Raw genomic sequence first — 20,515 nt, forward strand, 5'->3', positions numbered from 1 at the left:
GAATGCCTGGTGTGGAAGACATCCTTTTCCTTAAACTCTTGACCTTGCAATGTCAACACTCGAGGTGTAGGGCATTGCTTTGGCGTGGCATTGTTGGAAAACCCACTTTAACTGAAAGGAGTTAGGCAGGTACATGTGTACATCTATATACTTCTAGACTGGCTTCTTTTACTGATGTAATAAATTTAATACTGGCTAATAAAATGCGTCAGAGCCACTTTGCCTCTCCTTGTAAAGGTTTCCCAGGAAGGCTATGATTAAATGCAAAGCTACAACATTAACAGAACCTAACCAAGCATCAAATGCCGGTGCTATCCTAAATTTAAAGGTCTGGCTGCAATGTTTAACTCTGCTACATGTCCTATTCTTCATTTTTATGATACTATCAGTATCATAAAAGGTCATGTCTCTGCTCTGCTGTTGAACCCTGTGATTTTCACCAACAGACTGGTAGCTCACTTGCATCCAAGGGCAGCATGTTCATCCAAAACCTTCCGGGTTTCAATTACAGCAAGTGAGATTTGAGACTGGTTATTGCAAAAGCCATGTAATAGTTGTCCCAGGGACTGTCCACTCCTCACCCTTTAGGGCAATTGCCGTAAATCTCTGGAGTTTTCTGGGAACAAGTTAGACAAAACTTTGCAGGGCTGATGTAGGTTGGGTTGATCCTGCCTTGGAGACCTGCATGAAGTTCAAGCAAATCTTGGATTTAATGCTTTGTCTTCAAGTCCTAATGCTAATTCTGTCCCAAGCAGCAGAGCTACCAGCCTTTATTTTACTGGTGACCCTCCTCACAAAGTATTTCCCACTAAGGTTGCCCAGAGGAAGCCACAAAGTCCTACATTCCCTCCTGCATCCACACCTCCTTTTAGGAGTGGGTTCTCGTTGTCTAAATGTGGGCCCCTGCTACAAGTCAAGATGCTCAATGTTGGCTGACAATACCTGCGTGGGGTTGGAAGACATGGTAAAGGTTATAGAGACCCCACATGCATTGTGCAACTGGTGCCCGAGAGTTTCAGAAATGACACATCATGCCTAGATGTAGGCAACCATATCCCACCCCTACTGCCTATGTCGATGGTCAGACCTTCCTAGCACCACTTCAAAGTGCTTCAGGGCATGAGTCCCACAGGCGAGTTATGCTAAAACATGTGGCCAAGCCTATCCAAAAGAAGATGTGAGCAGGTCAGAGTAGGAGGAGGATGCCACTTTACCCTCTCCGCTGATGCTGAACTTTTTTACAAGATGTCTTGGCAATTAGCAGAAGTGATGTAGCTGTTGTGGTCTGGCTACAAGAGATGCAGTTTATAGGGAGCGATAATATCTTTTATTAGGCTTGATGTGCCTCAAGAAAGCAGGCTTTTAGGCATGCAAGTCCTGTTCGGGCCACAGCCCGAGGGTTTGAGAGCATCAGCCCAACCATGGGACACGTCCTCCAGTGGCTCGCTCAGGGCTCATGCCAAAAGACAGAGAGACTTTCTAAACAGTGTTAGACCACAGAACAAGTCTTCACCAGGACACTTTGCTTCCAGTGAAGCTCTTTTATTTCACAACGTGCCCTCAGTTTATGGGGAAATGCTGGGCTTGAGTCCGGCTTTTACGTCTTTGCTGTTTCACCCTCAGGCAGGGGTGGAAGACTGACGCTGTACCTTTCAAAGTTGTGGGCATTTTTGATGCAGGAGATTCAGATGGGATGTCTGCATAAGAAGTCCTGCTTAAAGGACTGTGTCCTCTGGATTACAGCACATACATCCATCACATCTCTCTTGAGTTCGTCAACGCAGTGCTCATGTTTCTTTCAGGATGCTGCAAAGCAATGGTTTCACAAAGGGATGGGAATAATTTAGCCAGAGCTAATTTGTCTGAAAAAAACACATTAGGGGAGCAACCCCCTCCACTAACATGGGGGGCTTGGCGACCAGGAGGATGCCAGCTGGATCCACAGCATGGGGATGTTAATGAATGGTGAAGGCCAACCCAAAAGCAGCGGGGCACAGATGTCAGGGCTAACCATCGGCAGCCAGGAGTGGAGCACGCTGCTCGGGGCTCTGCCGGGCCGGGCTGAGCTATTTTTATTCCTGGTCTGGTCCCGCAGCCACGCTGGCAGATGCGCTCCCAGCTGCAGCTGACTTCCATGTGTAACCCCGCGTGGCCGCTGGCCGGGGGCCCGGGGCATAACATGCTTCCTTAAAAGGCTCGGGAGAGGCGACTGCAACGCCCCGCAACCCCGGGGATGGGAGGGGATGGGAGGGGATGGGGGGGCCCCTTCCCAAGCTGCCTGCTTCCCCAGCACGCTGTGAAAGCCCAGCCTGCGCCTTTGCATCCCAGAGCGCTGCATGGTCCATTGAATGTAGCTTTCCTGGGAAACGGAGGCGGCACCAGCACTGGCAAAACCTCTCCCGTGCTGCAGAGGGGTGGGAGGCTGGAAGGAAGGATGATTCGTGGGTCACTGTAACCTAGCTGCAACTTTTATACCCCATGAGAGCAAAAAAGGAGGTCTTGGGCATGCCCCCGTGCACAGTGAAATGCAGGGCAGGCTGCCTTGTCCTCCAGAGCGGCCACAGCTGGGTGCAGCCATTGCAACAGCCAATCATAATGATAAATTAAAAAAAGTTACCTATTCCCCTCTTTTATAATGAAGCCCTTGTCATGTGCTTGGAGAGGGTGCCAAATAAACAGTGCAGCTTCCCAAGCACGGCTGCCAGGGCTCAGCTCATCCCCACTTGAGCAGTGTCCCTGTCGTCCCCGAGCCCTGCACAAGTGACTTGGTACTGATGGGAAATTTTGGGAGCTGGGCTGCTCCACGTGTCAGGAATGGCAGAAAAGCTGGGACACCTAAAAATGTAAATCCCCGGGGGACAAAGCCCAGAGCAGCCCTACATGCTCCCCTTGCCACAATGAATCTGCAGCCCCACTCACCTGGACAAGTCAAGGTGAGCCTCTTGGACCCCTGTGGATCATGTGTAGCATTGAACAGGGAACCTGAGGTGTCTGGTCAGCTTAATTTAGTCTTGTAAATGGTGTTATGGAAGGCAAATCCTGTTGGGAGGACTGCTTTCAAAGGCATCATGTACAACATGTGGAGTGTCTCAAGTCATGGTCCTTGAAGACCCACCTGAAATGCTTCAGAAAGTGGCAGCCCAAAGTGTGGGGCACTTTAAATTTCTCCAGGATGGAGATTTCACAACCAAGACATCTCGGTTTCCACCTTTTTCCAAACTGGAAAATTCCAGGTTACCAGCTGTGCTGGCTTTGGCTGGGATAGAGTTAATTTTCTTTATGGTAACTAGTATGAGGCTGTGTTTTGGATTTGTGCTGGAAACAGTGTTGATAATACAGGGATGTTTTAGTTATTGCTGAGCAGTGCTTACACACAGTCAAGGCCTTTTCTGCTCCTCACACCACCCCACCAGCGAGCAGGCTGGGGGTGCACAAGAAGCTGGGAGGGGACACAGCCAGGACAGCTGACCCCAACTGACCCAAGGGACATTCCACACCATATGACGTCATGCTCAGCATGTAAAGCTGGGGGAAGAAGGAGGAAGGGGGGGACGTTTGGAGTGATGGCATTTGTCTTCCCAAGTAACCGTTACGCGTGAGGGAGCCCTGCTTTCCTGGAGATGGCTGAACACCTGCCTGCCCATGGGAAGTAGGGAATGAATTCCTTGTTTTGCTTTGCTTGCGTGCGCGACTGTTGCTCTACCTATTAAACTGTCTTTATCTCAACCCAGGAGTTTTCTCACTTTCACCCTTCCGATTCTCTCCCCCATCCCACTGGGGGGGAGTGAGCGAGCGGCTGCGTGGTGCTCAGTTGCCAGCTGGGGTTAAACCATGACACCAGCAGCACCTCAGTGATGTCCCCCTGAATATCCATACTACATCCATCCTCTGTATAAGGACCACTGGGATTTCCCTCCAAAGAAATGGCTTCCAGACCCTGGAAAATGATTCCACTGATGCCCACCATGGTTTTTACAAAGACAAAAACATACATTTCTCAAAACCTCCATTAGACTTTATTTAAAAGTTCTTTGTATAGACTTCCTGACACAGAATCCACAATAAAAATAAAATCCCTCTCCCACCCACCGCCCCCCCTCCCCAAATTGCTTTGCTTTGTATTTTATAAAACATATAACATCAGAAGAATGCCAGAGGCATCCTACACCACAATTTAAAAATTTGTTAACTGAGGCCTTGGTCCCAGCAGTGCATTTGCATTCAGAAACCTTGCTTCCTTTTCCTTGCTAGTTCGGTTGGCCACATATGTTACAAATGCATACAAGAGATCTAGTTTGAAATCTAATCCAGCAAAAGGAGGAAGAAAAAAAAAAAAGGAAGAATGAAAAATTGAACCACTTGTTTATCAGAATTAGCTACTCTCCTACACAAAGGCTTTCCCTGTAAAGTTATGCTCAGTTATGAAAACAATAAAAGCAAGCATGTAACAGTTGCAGTGAATTTTTTTTTTTATCTCATTTTTACGGTGCCTTAGATAGGCAGACTGCCAGAATCAGAAGGAAAGGGTAATTTAGAGATGTGTTCAGAGACAATAACAATCTGCAATAGGTAAATATTTGGTAATGTTGAAGCTATACAATATAACCCGGACACATGTAGCACTCAGTCCACAAACAGTTTAGCACCATATTGATAGGTCATGCAGCAAAACACTTTCTTCAAGGTTTGCTTGGAAGTTAAAAGCATGAAATAGTACAGTGCAAGGTAGTCTATACCCTTAGCTTCTATAGGGGTAAGGTGGCAACGGCTGATGCTCCTGGCTGTCTCAGAGGTACGTGTTAACAGGTCACTGGCTCTATGTTCCTATCATCGTCACCGCGCCAGGGTTGATGTTACCTGAAAAGGTTTGACGGAGAAAGAGAAAATAAATGAGGTTTTTTTCCATGCATGGGAAGCTGTGCAGAATATTGAGGGAAGATAAATGGAGTTAATTGTCAGGACTTGCTATGGAGTGCAGAGCACCACAACCAAGGTCACTACAGCCGTGCACCAGACTGGAAATGCCAGGAGTCCCCTCTCCAGCCGCACGTAAGTTGCTTACCAGAGACACAAACTTTTTCACATTCTTTCTGTGTGTTAAATCTGTTCTCGTTGCCTCCGCAGCCACCGTACCAGAACCGGGCGCAGCTCTTGGTCTCGGGGTCGTAGTACCATTTCAGCACAAAGTTCCTGCAGGTCCCCTCGTCTTTTTGCAGCCGGCAGATATCCATGACTATGGGTAAAAGCAGGAGCAAGAGTCAGCAATAGCAGTCCTGGGTGAAACACAGTCTCTCTGAATGAATGTGCATGATAGAGAAATGCCTGGGAGCAGGGCTGGCATGCAAGCTCAGAAAGGGCAATCACAGCATAGACTTTGTGCGGCTCCTGTCACTAAATCCACCTCTTAGTTTGCAAAGAGAAGGTCTTTCTTTGGATGTCTTTGCCCAAGAGGACACCAGCCCTCATCCACAAGCCCTCGGCCCTATTTCTGTCATGCAGCCCCAGAGCGATGCTGAGATGAAGGAAGAGTGCTGCACGGCAGCGCTTGTCTGCAGATCCCCTGGATTTGCAGGGAATTAGTTGGCAGGTCTCGGAACTGGGAGGGGACTGGTTGGGCTGCAAGGGAAAAAGTGTTTGCACCATCATTTTCCTATTAAAAATACTGGCTTCCCCTGAAAAGATAAATCTTCTATGTGAAGGTGCTCCTGAACCTACCACAACACTGCCCTGTGGTATCCTGCATTCCTTGCTGGGTGAGCAGGGAACAAACTAACAACGTACCTGGAAGTGTTAAAATGAAATTGCCAAATAAATTAATAAAAACAGTAAAAAAATCTAGTATTAGCCACTAATTTACCATCAAGTCACAAACAAGACATCCCCTGCAGGCAGGGATGCAAAAGCAGCTCATGCCACCTCTGCTCAGCGCAGGGTAACCCTCAGCCATCATAGTCCTGGAAAAGCCTTGTTACCATAGCCCTGAGTCAGGCAGATCCCAGAAATTTCTGGTATCACGCTCATCACTGCCACTTGTCAGTGGTACGGCTTCAAGCTGCTGGTGTCCAGTGTTGGACATGAGTAAAAATCATTAAGTCATCAGTCAAACAAGTATCAGTAAAACAGCCAGCACTGAAAAATGAATGGGGGCGAGGGGGAGTCAGATAGGCAAAGTGTGGAGTTCCTCTTACTAGAGGAGTATTTGCAACCAGGACCCTTTTTTTAATTAAGAAAAAAAAAAAATCTTCTACCTTCTTTTTTTTTTTCCAAAAGCAAAGATAAATCAATGTATACAGAGTACACCAGCAATGACTGCTGGGGAAATTCAGGTCTTGAAGTTATCTTCTGATAATCTTGTCTTAGGATCATGCCTTTTGTAAACCAGGTGCCAGAAATCAAGGTACTTAAAGGACTTGTCTCTTAAATTGTGGTTAATAGTCCCAAATATCAGGGAATATATATAGTGAATATAGGAAAGAGTATATAGCTATAGGGTGAATACATAAAAAGGTATATTTGCAAGCAAGTTTCTTTGGGGTCTGATGAGGACAAAGGCATGCTAAACACTTCTAAAGTTTTCATGAGAAGAAGGGTGCAGAAGATTATCCCTGAAATCCCGACTAGAAAGTAGGTCTGGCAATGACCCTTAGGCAATAAGAAAGCCCCAGCAGCGGGTTTACTTTAAAGGAAATTGCGGCTGGTGCTGGCGGCTGCCCAGAGCCCAGGAACGCTGCAGCAAGGCCGGGATGCTCCCAGGGGGAAGGTGGAAATGCCCAGACCAATGTCAGGCATGCTTCTGGGCAGCCCCTGCCAAATGTCTAAACTCTTTCTGCCCGCTCATTTTAATTGCATTTTTCCCTCCGTGCTGTGAGCGACTGAACAGATAGCTGCCAGAACAACGCTGTGGTCAAAGGGGTCAGACTCAAGTGGTCCACACGGCTGCTATCGTGAAGGAGATCAGGTGGTTTGTTTGTGCAGTGCTTTTACTGTTTAGATAGGAGGAGCGGGGAATATGTCCTTTCCGAGAGAGGAGGCGTCTGAAAGGATGCTCCTGCCCCTCGTCCTGTTCTAAATGCAGCTTTTTGAAGCAGGATTTCTTTTTTTAATCTCGGTTTTTCTTTGGAATTTGAAATCAATATTGACCTTCCAATTCAGCTTTGCTTTCGGGCTCCTACAGCCAAAAGCTTCCCGATGCCTTTGGCAGGCTTTTTGCCTTTTAGTATTCAGGTGTTTTTTTTTTTTTTTTTCCAAAGTCCATCTCCCTTTTTTCCGGCCTTCCAAACCACTGAAAGCCAGCAGATGTGAATACAAGAATGACTCTACCCCAAATCCCATGTACCCTTTTGGAAATCCAACCAGTAATCAAAACATTCAGCTGATGAGAGGTATAATATAATTTTTCTCTGCGGCACAGAGTCCAGGCAGCCCTGCTTTCCCCCCCCCTTGCGAGCGGAAGCAGCCTTCAGGATCAGCAGATGCAGAGGGAAATTCAACCACCACTTTAGAGGCAGATCTGGCTTCAGGAAAGCTGCTGAAAATCCACTTGAATTGTAATGTTCATTTTGCCTGCCCTAATATTCACACCACAGGGGCTTGTGCCACTCTCCAGTTTCAGAGCACCATCAAACACCACCTAGCAGCTGCTCTGGATGGCATTTTTAACCAAAACCTCCCCCCACTACCAAAAACCCCAAGCCCAAACCACAATAAATGAAACACAAGCTTATCCAAAAACGTCAAAGAACTGATGGAGAGCAAGAACTAGGGAGGCTAAAATGTGTTTTAAGCTGTGGCTGGCTCTGGCAGGTTCAAAAGATGGAGGCAGCCACCGTAAGCTGGGGTTTTAATTCATCCTGTGGAGAAATTGTGTCTGGGCTCCTCAGTTGCACTTACATTTAATTTTTTCATGGTAAAAAAAAAAAACCTACAACATATATATACACATACATATATAGATATATAAAAAAATTAAATAATTAGAAGTTACCAAAATATATATTAAAAATAATTAAAGGTTATAAATATATATATATATAAAATTTAAATAATTAAAGGTTATCACAGCATTTAAAATGCTTCAAATGGGAGGTGGGTCTGGTGCACATTTTTGCACCCAAAGAGCCCTAAGGTTTGGGAGACCAACTCATTTCTCTGTGTTGCACCTGGCTCCGGTACCTGGTACCTGGGCTGACCAAGGGCCTGACCCAACACACAGCATTTTAAAAGCTAAGCTGCACGTGAACTTCCAAGTCTCTTTTTCCATTGTGGATTCAAGCTCTGTTTTTGCAGAAAACAAAAAGAGAATAAAGTGGTGAATAGAGCGGGGGACCCTGGCGGGGTGGGCAGAGACATGAGCGTCCCTCCAAGGCCTCTCGGTTGCTTTTCTTGAATATCTGCCCAGGGCAGAACGGCGCCAAGTTCATGAAATATCACTTTAGCCTGAACAACAGTTGCTGGAAACATCATCAAGGCATGTGACGATGATCAGAAGGGGCTGGTCTATGGGATGGGGCTAGCAGAAACACGCGCCCTCTGGAGAAAAACACATCAGGGAGGCTTCCCTGCTCTGTGAGGATGAAATCCGGCTCTAGATTGAAGCTACAGGTTTCTGCACAAGCCATACGCTGCTTCATCTGGCTGAAAAGTCCTCAAACTGCAACCAATGGATCTTTGTCCATGATGCCCGTTTGCAGCCCAGAAGCACCTTGCAACCTCTGTTTGCAAGCAGCTGCTGCCCCAGGCATCTCCATGGCTGGTGGTGGCCTCCTCCTCCTTGCTTGCCTGCATGTTTCTGCAGGGGCACCCACAGCTGGACTCAGGCTGCACGGCTGTCAGTGACAAAAATTCCTGAGTCTGATTTAAGGAGCCTAAAAAAAATCAAGACCTAAGAAAATCAAATGGGTGGGAGGTGTCCTTAATTTGCCTATTCAAACCCTGTCATGCCCCTACAAGGGCATTAAAGCCCTGCCATTAGGTTCCAGAGCTTGCTTCACTCCTAGGTTTCTCTTTCATCTCTGCAAAGGGCCCTGAGACACCACTAAGAAGGGGGAGGCTGCTATGATAGCAAGGCTTTGCTGGGGTCAGGTTCCCATCCCAAGCCGTCGCTGAATGAACACAGGTGATTGCAAGTCTCTACTTCCTTCCCAGGTCTTGAAGAGGTTTGTAAATGCAAACCCTTAATCTCAGAAACTCCTTGAGGAGAGGAGGTCATTGCCATTTTCCTGTGGGCTCCACCCTCAACTTTGATTTTTATCTTTTGATGCAAAAGGAAAACATCTGCACACAAGATCCAAGCCCCGTGGAGTAATATTCCATCAAGTGTTTTGGTTACAGGCAGTGAAACGTTTGCAATTCTTTGCATCTCAGCAAAGGCACACCACTGAGCGGTGGCATTCCTTAGTCATGCAGTGATAATAGAAACTGCTCCAGTTCAGCAACCCCACGCTTCTCACGAAATCCAGTGCGTGATTTTGCCATATAGCTATGGTTTGCACTCAGGTCGTGCAAACACAACATGTCCTGGTGTGACAACACGCATGCAAGGTGCATGCACTCATGCAAAGCAGATGGTAGGGCGTGGTCATGTCAAGGAGCAAATGAAAACCAAGTCTATACTACTGGTGATCTTGTATTGGACAAGCTTGGATGCATGCTATGAAATGGTCAAGGTGAAATAATGGATTTGCTTTGGTTTGTGATTTTTTTTTTTTTGGGGGTGTTACCTGACAATAATCTTTTCTCAAGGGGTGGCTGCTGCATGGCTTTCTCAGCTGCTGCTGGAGGAAAAAGTGCGCGGGTTTGGATTTTAAACTATGTTTTCTCTCCGATCCAAACATCATTTGACAATATGATAAAATACAAAAGGATTAATCCCCATGTGGTACTTACATGGTTTTAAGCATTTGCTAATGCACTCAGCTTCGGCCTCAAATCTATTGGCATTACCACTGCAGCCACCATACCAACCCTGGCTGCAGATCTTGTTTTTGTAGTCAAAGAACCACACAATCTGATAGTCCTTGCACTGCATGCCCATGTCAAAGTCCAGCAAGCAAGGGTCTGGCCAATCTGCATGTCAAAAGGTGCAAAGGTTAAGTGACTCTGAAAGGGTTAAAAGCTGAAAAAGCTAAGAGATTTAAAAGAAAAAAGAAAAGAAAGCGCAGTACAGGACTGGTGGCGTTTCCTTGTCGTGTGATTTCTCTTGCTGAATGCAAACCTTCCCCAGCCTCCAGCTTGCCTCTCCCTGCTCCTGATTTCATCACACATCCAAACCCCAAGTCTCTGGACCAAGGTGGTGGGAGCCCCTTACTCCCCGCCGGTGCACACAGGATCAGGCCCTCACACAACTCCCCCCATCTATTTTCAAAGCTATTTGTCTTGGCAGTAACTTTTAATCCTTAAGTGTGTTTATTTTATCTCTAAAGGCAAGCCGCACCTGGTAGACTTTAAGGCTTGATGAGGATTTAAACATATGTTCCTTTCCTGCACAGAAATTATAATTTAGGTTCAAATCCCAGAGTTTTTATTAGCAAAGATAGGCCATCCGTGCTAGCATCTGCTTTGCCTATATAAGGAGGGCAGAATTTGGGGCTTCCTCTGAGGTCTGTCGGAAGATTTATGCACGGGTCTCTCCTGTTGCACAGAAAACTAGAGAATACTCAGCTAAACAACCCATCCCAAATCCCCTGCCCTGTTTAATGTCCTTAGCCTGTTGAAAAACTTCAGATTAGCATCCTCGGGGAATGTTTCCCCCAGATTGCCAGCTGCCATAAATCCTCGGGCAGAGACATTTGCTGCAAGTGGGTCAACAAGAGGAGCTGAGATCGAGAGGTCTGCGTTGAAGCACAGAGTGAGCACACAGTACATCTGTTTTCCTTCGGGCAGACCTACAGAAATCTGCACACCTTGTTTCCAAAGGGCTGGCACACAGGGGGTTAAACAAAGCCATGGGGGTGCATGTCACCTGGTGAGGACAAGCCTGTTGAAGGCTTCAGAGGGGATGTCAGTGCCAGGGAGAGGGACCAAATGAGTAGGAACGCATGGGAAGTTGTGGGATGATGGGACATGCAGCAAAGCAGAAATGAGATGGTCCCTGCCCAGCATAAGCCCTTGGCCCCTCTGCTGCAGCAAGCTCCGCTGGTACCACCAGCCAGGCATGAGGTCCCTGCTCATCCCTTTCAACACGAGCAGCCAGGCCCCAACAGCAGCTTTGCAACTCTCGTTGGCTGCATGCACTGAGCAGCAACATCTCATGCTTTCAAATCACCTCAGGAAGAAAATGAGCCACAGTGCAAGCAAAATGCTTAAAGAAAAACATCAGTGTGATGATTCAGGGATGAGTTTTGGATGCCAGATCCGTAGCTGGTGCCTGCGACAGGGCTGTGCTATTTTATGAAGGCTGAGAGCCCTTCCAGACCCTTGGAGGAACGGTTGCAGCCTGGCACTTACGGTACAACTGAGTGTAATAGCGCTGATATAATGAGCTTGATGTCAACAAAAGCAATGAGATGACGTATTAACAACTATAGTGATTATGGGTTATTAACACAGGTTAACGGGATTAACACCAGAGTAGGAGGTGACAGCTTGCTCATTTAGCAGTTTACTACATACACCACTGGTGGCAGAGAAACAGGGGATGGGCAGATGGGTGAAACTGGAGGGAGGCTACCAATTAGCCAAATTTATGCAAATGTTTGACACTAACTCCCCTGCAATCCCTGGCTGTTGGTCAAGCCCTTGTTGAGAGCTGTGTGTTAAACCAAGGAGCCAAGACCTATTCTTTGCCCCAAATGGGGAGTGAGAGTGTGAACAAGCATCAGGTGATGTTCTGCATCCACGTGTGCCAGAGAGGCCATGGGGCACAGCCTGTCCCTGGAGAGCAGCCAGCGCTTGGGCCCTGGCTCATCTCCCATCCTTGCAACGGAAACAGGACCTGGTTTGAGTCCCCCATGAAGATCACAGCAACTTCAGGGGGCTCTGGATCCAGCATGGGGCAGAGACCCCAAAACAGGGCTCAGGTCTGCATGGGCAAGGCTGTCATCTAGCTCATGATCTGCTGGCTCTGCAAAGCAAAGGACTCACAGATCCTTTGGTACTAGCAGGGGTCTGAGAAAGGCCAGGTTTGGGAGCAGGCAAGGGGAAGACCGGTGCAAATGGCCAGGCTCTTGGTGAGGGTTCTGGCAGAGACCCCAGCCCAGCACTCCCACCATTGCCCATACTCACCACTCTCAGGTCCTTCCAGCGGCTCGGTGTTGAGCATCATGTTGGCCAGGGACACCTTGGGCTGCGCTGGGGTCTCTGGGGGGAAGAAACAGCAAGGTCAGCCAAGGGGAAGGGGACCTGCAGCAGCGCCCTCGGCACAGCCATAAACAAAGTCACTCGCCCCAGCTCCAGCACAGGGGACACACACAAGTCACAGGAGTCGGGTCTAGATCTGTATACCCTAGCATATACATTTCAGAAATGTTTTTTGGAGGCAGCTGATGGGATGAGTAACCCACAACCACCCAGCCACACTCAGATGGGTTCACCTTGCTCTCCCCAGCCAGCGGCTCTACTGCACAGTCGAGCTCATCCTCAGGGGTGACTGTGAAGGAGCATCCCCATGGCCCCACACGACCCTGCTTTGGATGGCCCCTGCTCACCCCACAGAACGCAACTGGAGGGCTCTGGAGGAGCAGATGTGGCCTCTCTGTAGCCAGTTTAGCTTTGCCCCTCTGGCCTTAGAGACGGCAGGGAAAAAAGGCATCCTCCAGGGGAGCAAATAGTCCATGATGGGTCTTCTCTTGTTCCCCTGCAGCCCTCAAGAACTGTCCATGTATCGCACGCCTCTCCTTGACCACATTTCTCCCATCACAGCCTCACATCCCTCTAGGAACTCTGTTGTTGAGGACTGTCACCAGAGGAAGAAATCCCTTGTGATGGCAAGGAGATCATGGTTTATATTGCATCATGCCCTGCATGACTGCACCATATTGCATCATGCCCCTTTCCAGGGCAACCCGTTGCTCATTTTCCGTGGGGCTGGAGGGCAGGTGGGGGCTGCAGACAAAGAAAGGGTTGGATTTGCTTTTCCCTGGTGGAGGGTATGGGTGCAGGTAAAGGGGACAGTGCTACCCCGTGTACAGGTCACAGCTTGTGGGCATAGGTGGCATCACCACTGCCTGCCCAATTTGTTTCCGTTTGAGATTTACTGTATGGGAAACGCAGCTTCCCCGGGCATTGAGAGCTCCAACTCAGCACATGCAAATATTACTTCTACACATTGATGTCTTTTCTCAACATTTTTGTGGGCACATTTATTGCTCGCGAAGGTAAGAGACTTCAGACCTGATCCAAACCCACTGAAGCCAATGGAAAGGCTCTCTGCGGGCACTGAAATTGGCTCTGAAGTGCCAGAAGAAGCCAGATGCAGCACTGGCAGGACCAGTGCAAACTTCTCCACACCACCAAGCCAAGTCACCTCTATGCCAAACTATATATAAAAAAAAAAAATTGGCTCAGTCTTACATAGCAACTTTTGGCCATGCCAAAGAGTTTGGTGAGGTTTACACGTGATCTGTACACATGGAGCTTGGATCCCCAAAGGATTAATCCCTCCGTTTAATATCTTCTTTGTGGGTTTTTTTGGATAATATAGTATGCAAAGCAGATAGGTAGCATGGAAATGGCAATCAGAGAAGAAGCTTTTCTTGCTTATTTTGCAATCAGGCTGGACTGTATTTACTCTGTGTTAACCCAGTTTGACTCTTATTATTAATTGCAGCAGTGCCAGCTGGACCCCACCAAAAGCCATTGCACAAAGCCTCCTGCACGGACAATAAGACAAATCCCCCTCTGGGACTGGCTTTAATTCTCCCACAATCTGTGTCAATTTAACACCACCGAAGTGTCAGCTTGCATTTGCCAAAGAAACATATTTGCAGCATTTCATAACCAAGTCCTGCTGCTGGTCTGGAGGATGCCAGACACGCAGTGACACAACTGAGTATTGCCAGGGCTGGAATTGTTGGTACCAACTGATTCCCCATGCCTTCCATTTTTTTTTTTCATTTTTTGTGTCCATTTTATGAAAAAATAAATGTTTGTGTTTTCCTCAAGAGGTACTTACTTGTGCTGAATGTCCCTGTGTAGGTTACTTTGGGTTGGGATTTCTGGTAGCCGGTAATGACAACAAGGTATTTCTGTCCGCTTCTGAGTCCTCGGATGACGTGCTCAGTGCCGGTCAGGTTTTGCTTCTGTACGAGAGAGTGGTCATGTGCTAAGGTGATGGTGATATCAAAAGCGTAGGCGTTGTGCGGCTCAGGGCTGGCCCAGCGCAGCCTGGCACTGTTCTCGGTGACATCTGTGATTTGGATGTCGTGGGTCTTTGCTGCAATGCAAAATCAGAAGAAACACTAAGCAAGGACTTGAAAAGGAAAGGTCTCAAGGAAAAAGTGTCTCAGTGCTGCAGGGTCTCCTCCCCAGTCCACAGCAAAAAAAGTTGTCTGCAGCCAGTTGTGGCATGTGCAAACCAGGTTGTAACTTCGCTATCTCAGTTGCCCAACCCAGCACACTGCAGGGAGGCTTTTTTTTCATAGCCTAGATGATTTACCAAGTGGTTTATTTATTTTTTAATAATCTGCTGCAATCTAGCAAATCAATTTTTTTTTTTTTTACAAAATTTACACAGCCTGAATTGTGATTCCCAGCACAACTTTCCCAACAACTGTAAACGTGTTCAGTCAGATCCTTCTCTGGGTGCAATGGATTCACTGAACTGCTAAAGATCTTCAAGCAAAGGCTGCTTAAGATCAAACATAACCTTAGACAGGTCAAAAAAGCTAATAGGGAAAGGTTTTCCTGCTATGGCAGAGTATCAGATAAGACCTTTATAAACGCTGCTTGGAAGCAACAGTGGAGCAAGAAACACCTGGAAATGTTTGTTCCCCACAAGCTGATGAAAGCATTAACCTTGCAAAAGCTGATTGCTTTTATTTATTGGTTTTTATTTATTATTTACATGGGGACATACATTCATTGACTGGTTAAGCATCCCTGTGCTTTGACACATGTTCTTTGCTACTTGTTCAGCTAGTGCAGAGCTGCCTGCAGCCCCTTGCAATAACACGTGAGAAAACTCCTTTACGTGAACTGTGCCCACATGAAAGAGCTTTAGCATTCCCAAATAGGTCTCCACACTGATTCAGTGTTGAACTAACTATTTATATTAGCTAACAGAGAATTAAAACAATGTCATTGTATGAATCACCATAAATAGCAAAACTTAGCCAAGGGGTAATACTACAAGGAAAACATAGAAAGCAAATGGGCCACACTAGAAAGAGAAGTGCTTTGTTGCTGTACTACTGAGCCAGGCAGCAGATGATGGATTCTCTCATGTTTAGATGTCCTGCTTGTATTTTGCCTAGAGGCAGGCTGTCCCTCACCCAGTTTTGCACAAAATTCTCAACACAAGTTGACAAAGCCTTAACCCCCCAGTGCAGATTTCCAGTTTTGCACCTAAAAACTTGTTTCTGCAAGCACGAAATTTGGCCTCTTAGTGGCATTTCCCATAGGAATAATCCTCTCAGGGAGGAAAGAAAGCCACAACCCACTGTGGTACAGACAAGCGAGAGGCACTGCTCACGTGGGGAGAGCCTTTCACGTACCGCTTTGTCTTCTCCTGCCACCTGCCGCAGCAGCCGTGGTGCTTGCAGTGGTGCGGCCGGTGGCTTTGGCGTGGGCAGCAGTGCTTGCTGTGCTCTGCGCAGTGGTGTTCACCTGGACCACAGTGCTGGCTGTGGTCTGGTCGGTGGCTTTGGTCTGGACCGTGGTACTGGCAGTGGTGGTTCTGGCACGGGCGTTGGCGCTTGCAACAGGCTTGATGCTCGCACTGACCGTGGTGCTGGCACTGAGGGTCCGGCTTATGGTCGCGTTGGGTGCCACGTACCTGTCAAAGCAAAAGCAGCTGATATGGCTTTTTTTTCCCCCTATATAAGCAGAATTTTGGAAGTGGAGAGGAGCTGACATTGGCAAGAACCCCCTCGAGGTAAGTAGTCTTTGTCGGCTTTAGATATGCCCACAGCCAAGCAGTGAAAAGTGCCACAGAGCACTGCCTATCACTTGGGGCACAAGTCTGTCTACACACCAACTTTACACACATAAGAGTGAACTCATTAGATAGATCTGTAGCATGCCTGATTTCAAGGGGCTTGACCTTCTAAAGCCAGAACAGCTCTGTGCCAGTGATGAGTGAGTCTTGGTGACACAAGCTTTCACTTCTGTTCAGAAAATATTAGGATATATTCTATGATGGATCCCAAATATCAGATAGTCCAGGGCAGCCCAGCCTCTGAAAATAGTTATTGAGTGGAAAATCCCAAATTAATAGTAATTTCTGGAGTTCCTGACCTACATGACGACAGTAGCATATACCTCCTTCATATCCTTTATACATATATAAATATGAAATTTAACCCAAATTTAAAATTATATGTGTACGTGTCTACCTTTCTTTAGTAGATATATCTGTTGCTCTTTTGACACAGCACTAAAGGAACTAGTAAAATGCTGATTATCCTGATTGTTAGCATTGAAGTTGCTTTTTCTTCCTTTTTCCAAACAGGGACTGGGAAGTGAAGGCTTCTCCCCCAGACAGGCTGTTAGCAAAGCTCATTCTCTCGCAGACAAACCACCACTTACACTGCCTTGTGCCCAGCGTGCCCGGGGCTCTGGCTCTTGGCTTGCTGATCACTCTGGAACCTCTTGCACTGTTTTGTTAACTCTGGAGACAGGTAGACAGCAAACTCACCTAGAGACAGAAAGAGCCTGGCATTAAACACTGGTGTTGAGGATGGTGGTTACCTACGAACCACACACTACATATATTTCTTCTTGATTTAAAAAAACCTCCTGTCTTCTTGCTTGCTCTGATAAAAGCTATGGAATATCTTTTGACATTTGGTGTGGTTACTGCAGCATCATGGGCTGGGAGATTTGTTATTCCAATTTACAAACATGAGAGGCAGTAACTACAAGATACCAGAGGGCTGTATGTCTTAGTCTGTCACATGTAAACAGCTTTCTTACAACAAGGCACTTCCAACCACACAGTTAATATTTTTTCAAGAGTTAGAAGTTTCCAGGAACCCTGTAAGTGGTAAATGGAAAAAGCAAACTGAGAAAACCTAAACATTTATTTCCAGGGAAAGATGTGCTCATGTTTGCTTCCTATTTAGTGCAAGACATTCCTGAATCAGTGGTTTATTAGCCCAGTAGACTGATTTTCAGGACTTTTTGGATAGAACTATCTTTCCTAGAAAAGGCCGATTTCTTGTCTTTACTGGCCAGGTCTGTTTAGGATCTCTGGCAGCTGGCTTTAGCTGGAGATCCAGCCTGGGGTCTCTAGCTAAGCTGAGATGCAAATTTTCAAGGCACAATCTGCACATCCCAAACACAGCAGCATGATTTATCCTTGAGCAAAGAATCCTGTTTATCTGGTCCTTAAATCTGCACACAGCAACTCCAGATCTCAGCCTGAGCCATCCAAATGCCTGCTAGACATAATGTTTATGCTGAAGTTGGGAAGAAAGATTTGCTGGGTGTTCAGGGAGCTCGGGGGGAGTGTTAGCAGGCTGCTGGGCTGCAGAGAGCCAAGAGCCCCAGCAGGACCAGACCCTATGGGATATGTTGCAGATGTGACCGGCAAGCCAGGCAGGATTAGGTCAGATCCCACAGGTGAGCCCACGGAGACCAAGTCAAACCAGACAGAAGTGCAAACTCTACTTGGCAGACCAACAGACTGCATGGAATGTGCTGGGGAGGCCAAAGTGAACAAAACCCAGACATATTCAACTAGGTAGACCTATGAGCAGCAACAAATAGACCAAACAGTACAGAACATATAAAAAGAGACTAACTTCAGTGGGCCTCGCTGCCCAAAGAGGTGGTCAGGCTAAAGCCCACTCAACCAACAGGCAGGTAGACCAAACCTGGCAGATTAACCCCTCTGAGGTCACATGTTGCCCCTTCCATAATACTTTGGCTGCAGGATGTTATACTTACTTCTGATAAAAGATGGCAGCAGTCTCCCAAAGCGTAGTAAGGGCTCTTCATGAAGCTCTCCTGGTTTATCGACCAGTTTGAAGAACACATCGTTTGGCTCGCTAGCTAGGCTGTAGATATTCTTGGCATTCACCTTCCTGCCAATGCCCAAGACAACAAAGAAGTACCCTTTGCATTTTGCATCAGTAACAACCTTCTGCAGGTACTCAAGTTCTTGTTTATTCACTTTTCCGGTCATCATCAGAACTATGACTTTTAGATCCCTAGGGTTTGGTGCACTTTCAAAAATATGAGCCATTGTGTGTTCAATTGCACTTCCTATAGCCCTCGTGCCATGGAGCTGGGTCATTTGGTTGTGAAGGTAGTTAATGATCTTCTCTTTGGATCCATAATCAGTTAGTGAAAACTCAGTTTTTACTGGTGGGAAGCTTGAGTTGGTTTCATATTCATAAGGAGCTTGCTGGAGGACTGCCACTCTTGCGTGGTGCTGAGATACTTCTGGCTCAGAGCTGATTTCCAGGTTACTTATGAGGTGGGAAATGTACTTCTTCATCTCGTTGAACTGCAGAGGGGTGGTGGACTCTGAGCTATCCATGATGAAGGCTATGTCAGTGTCTACATCTGTTGGGGCTGCCCTTCTGTCTCTGAATACAGGTCTCTGACTACCAAAACCACAGACAGGATCAGGGTCACACACATCTAGGGAAGAAATACACTAGATTTCACCTGGAGGAACTTAAGATGACCCTCCCTCCTCATTGTAAAAATCTCGTGTCATATGAAATATTACCAAGCCATGGACATTCACTGGTCCATTACTTGACACCAAAGTCATTTCATCCCAAAACACGTTTAGTTACGCATTTAGTATTTTTATGCACTCTTTTGTCCAAAGGGAGCCCTGAAGTACTCTGTCATAAATGGCAGAAGGCCATATTTTAGAGTGTTTAGCTATCAGTATTTGGGCTGTAAAAGCAGGAATCAGCCAAAAAAGGAGCTTCTCTTTACAAAGTGGAGAATGCCCAGCAAGCCTCATTCACGATGCCAATGTTTTCTGCTCAGCCTAAGAATATGAATCCCTTGTCTTCAGCAGCAAAAGGGCTGACTCCCAACTGGGCTTCCCTTCTGCACCACTGACAACTGACTGCTGTGCAACCAGAAAGATTTGGCACTGTCTAGAGGAGAAATTGGATGCTTTACCCAGACAAATGTGACAAGTCAAGAGCCTCCGGATAGTTTCATTCAGCTGACTGCTGCTGGTTGGAAGAACAATTGCATGTCCAACCGCTGTGTTGTTGATCTGGTTAGATGCGAATAGAAAAACATGGTGTTAGTAATGCTGCCTTCTGTCATTTTCAGCTCAAAGTAGGGGAGGGCAATCCACAACTCTAAGAGATTCTCTACTTAGCACGCTGTTTTTGGTGGATCCCATTTGGAGGAGCCTAATGCCCCCAACATCAGTTAGTGGGACTAGTTTAGAGACATAAACTGCAAGAAAAGGGTCAAGCACTTGAACCAGTGCTCAGCATGCTCGTCTGGGCCTTTTTTTTTTTTTTTTTTTTTTTTGCTTTAAATCTCTGTACGTCCACTCTCCCTGGGCCAACAAAGCTACCAAACTTCCACCTTCCCACCCTTTGCCGTTCTGTCAGACCCTTCTTGCTATGGGGACTGTCTTTTCTTCTGTTTCATACCACACCTGGCACCCTGGAGCCATGGTCTGGGAAACAAATGACTCATCATAACCTCACTAACGTTTCACAGCATGCGCTGTGTTTTAGATTTCTCTCCTAATAGACATGCTGGATGAGTTTGGCCAACAATGCTTTCTCAGCGCTAAGCACTTGAAAGGCCTGTGGAAGTCAACCACTGCCTGTAGGAGCAAACACCATCAATGTCCCCAGCAAACCAGACTGAGGTCATGAGCAGAAAATGAAAGAAAGGGTGAATGACCCCAACCTCCAGAGCTCTGGTGAGAACCGGGTCCTGCCTGCTGGTGAGGAATACAGGCATGACCCCGGCATCGTAGAGTTTCAGCACGGCATCGTTGAGCTGCGGGGAGGTTCTCGTATCCCCGTTGCTGAAAAAGACAGCCACCTTCCTCATAAGGAAGCCACTTCGGGCACGCTTGAAGGTATTCCTGGCCACGAAGGACATGGCGGTCTCCAGGCTGCGTGGCTTCGTGGTCAGTGTGGCCTGGAAGTTTTGGATCTGCTGGAGGAGGCTCGATTTCTTCCTGGCATCAGCAAAGCGGATCTCTGTGGTGACCTCATTGTTGTAGGTGACCAGAGCCACCCGGGCACCCCGAGGACAGTTGCTTTCAGCGATGGTTAAGTTGTTGACCACTCTGAGCACAGTTTGCTTCATCCTGTTGAAAACATCCTTCATGACTCCCGAGGAGGTGTCGATAGCAAAGGCCAGCTCAGTTGGGAAGACAGAGCACTCCTTGGGACCTGCCAGAAACATGTGTAGG

At 47.1% G+C, this 20,515-nt stretch overlaps 1 protein-coding gene across 1 annotated transcript in view; it reads right to left on the bottom strand.

Annotated features, from left to right (window-relative positions):
- Positions 1-4,103: 4,103 nt before the first annotated feature.
- COL6A3 (collagen, type VI, alpha 3) overlaps positions 4,104-20,515 on the bottom strand; it is a 64,099-nt gene continuing 47,687 nt past the window's right edge. Inside the window, exons 36-44 of the mRNA XM_009329627.1 lie at positions 20,002-20,495; positions 19,246-19,345; positions 18,046-18,744; positions 16,684-16,792; positions 15,651-15,931; positions 14,111-14,371; positions 12,223-12,297; positions 5,063-5,233; positions 4,104-4,857 (exon numbers count right to left, since the gene is read on the bottom strand). Coding sequence (XP_009327902.1) covers positions 4,817-4,857; positions 5,063-5,233; positions 12,223-12,297; positions 14,111-14,371; positions 15,651-15,931; positions 16,684-16,792; positions 18,046-18,744; positions 19,246-19,345; positions 20,002-20,495 — 2,231 coding nt within the window. The 3' untranslated portion in view covers positions 4,104-4,816. The remainder of the gene's footprint in view (positions 4,858-5,062; positions 5,234-12,222; positions 12,298-14,110; positions 14,372-15,650; positions 15,932-16,683; positions 16,793-18,045; positions 18,745-19,245; positions 19,346-20,001; positions 20,496-20,515) is intronic.

This window comes from Pygoscelis adeliae, unplaced genomic scaffold (genome assembly GCF_000699105.1).
Source record: "Pygoscelis adeliae isolate BGI_AS28 unplaced genomic scaffold, ASM69910v1 Scaffold7, whole genome shotgun sequence".
Classification (NCBI taxonomy): Eukaryota; Metazoa; Chordata; class Aves; order Sphenisciformes; family Spheniscidae; genus Pygoscelis; species Pygoscelis adeliae.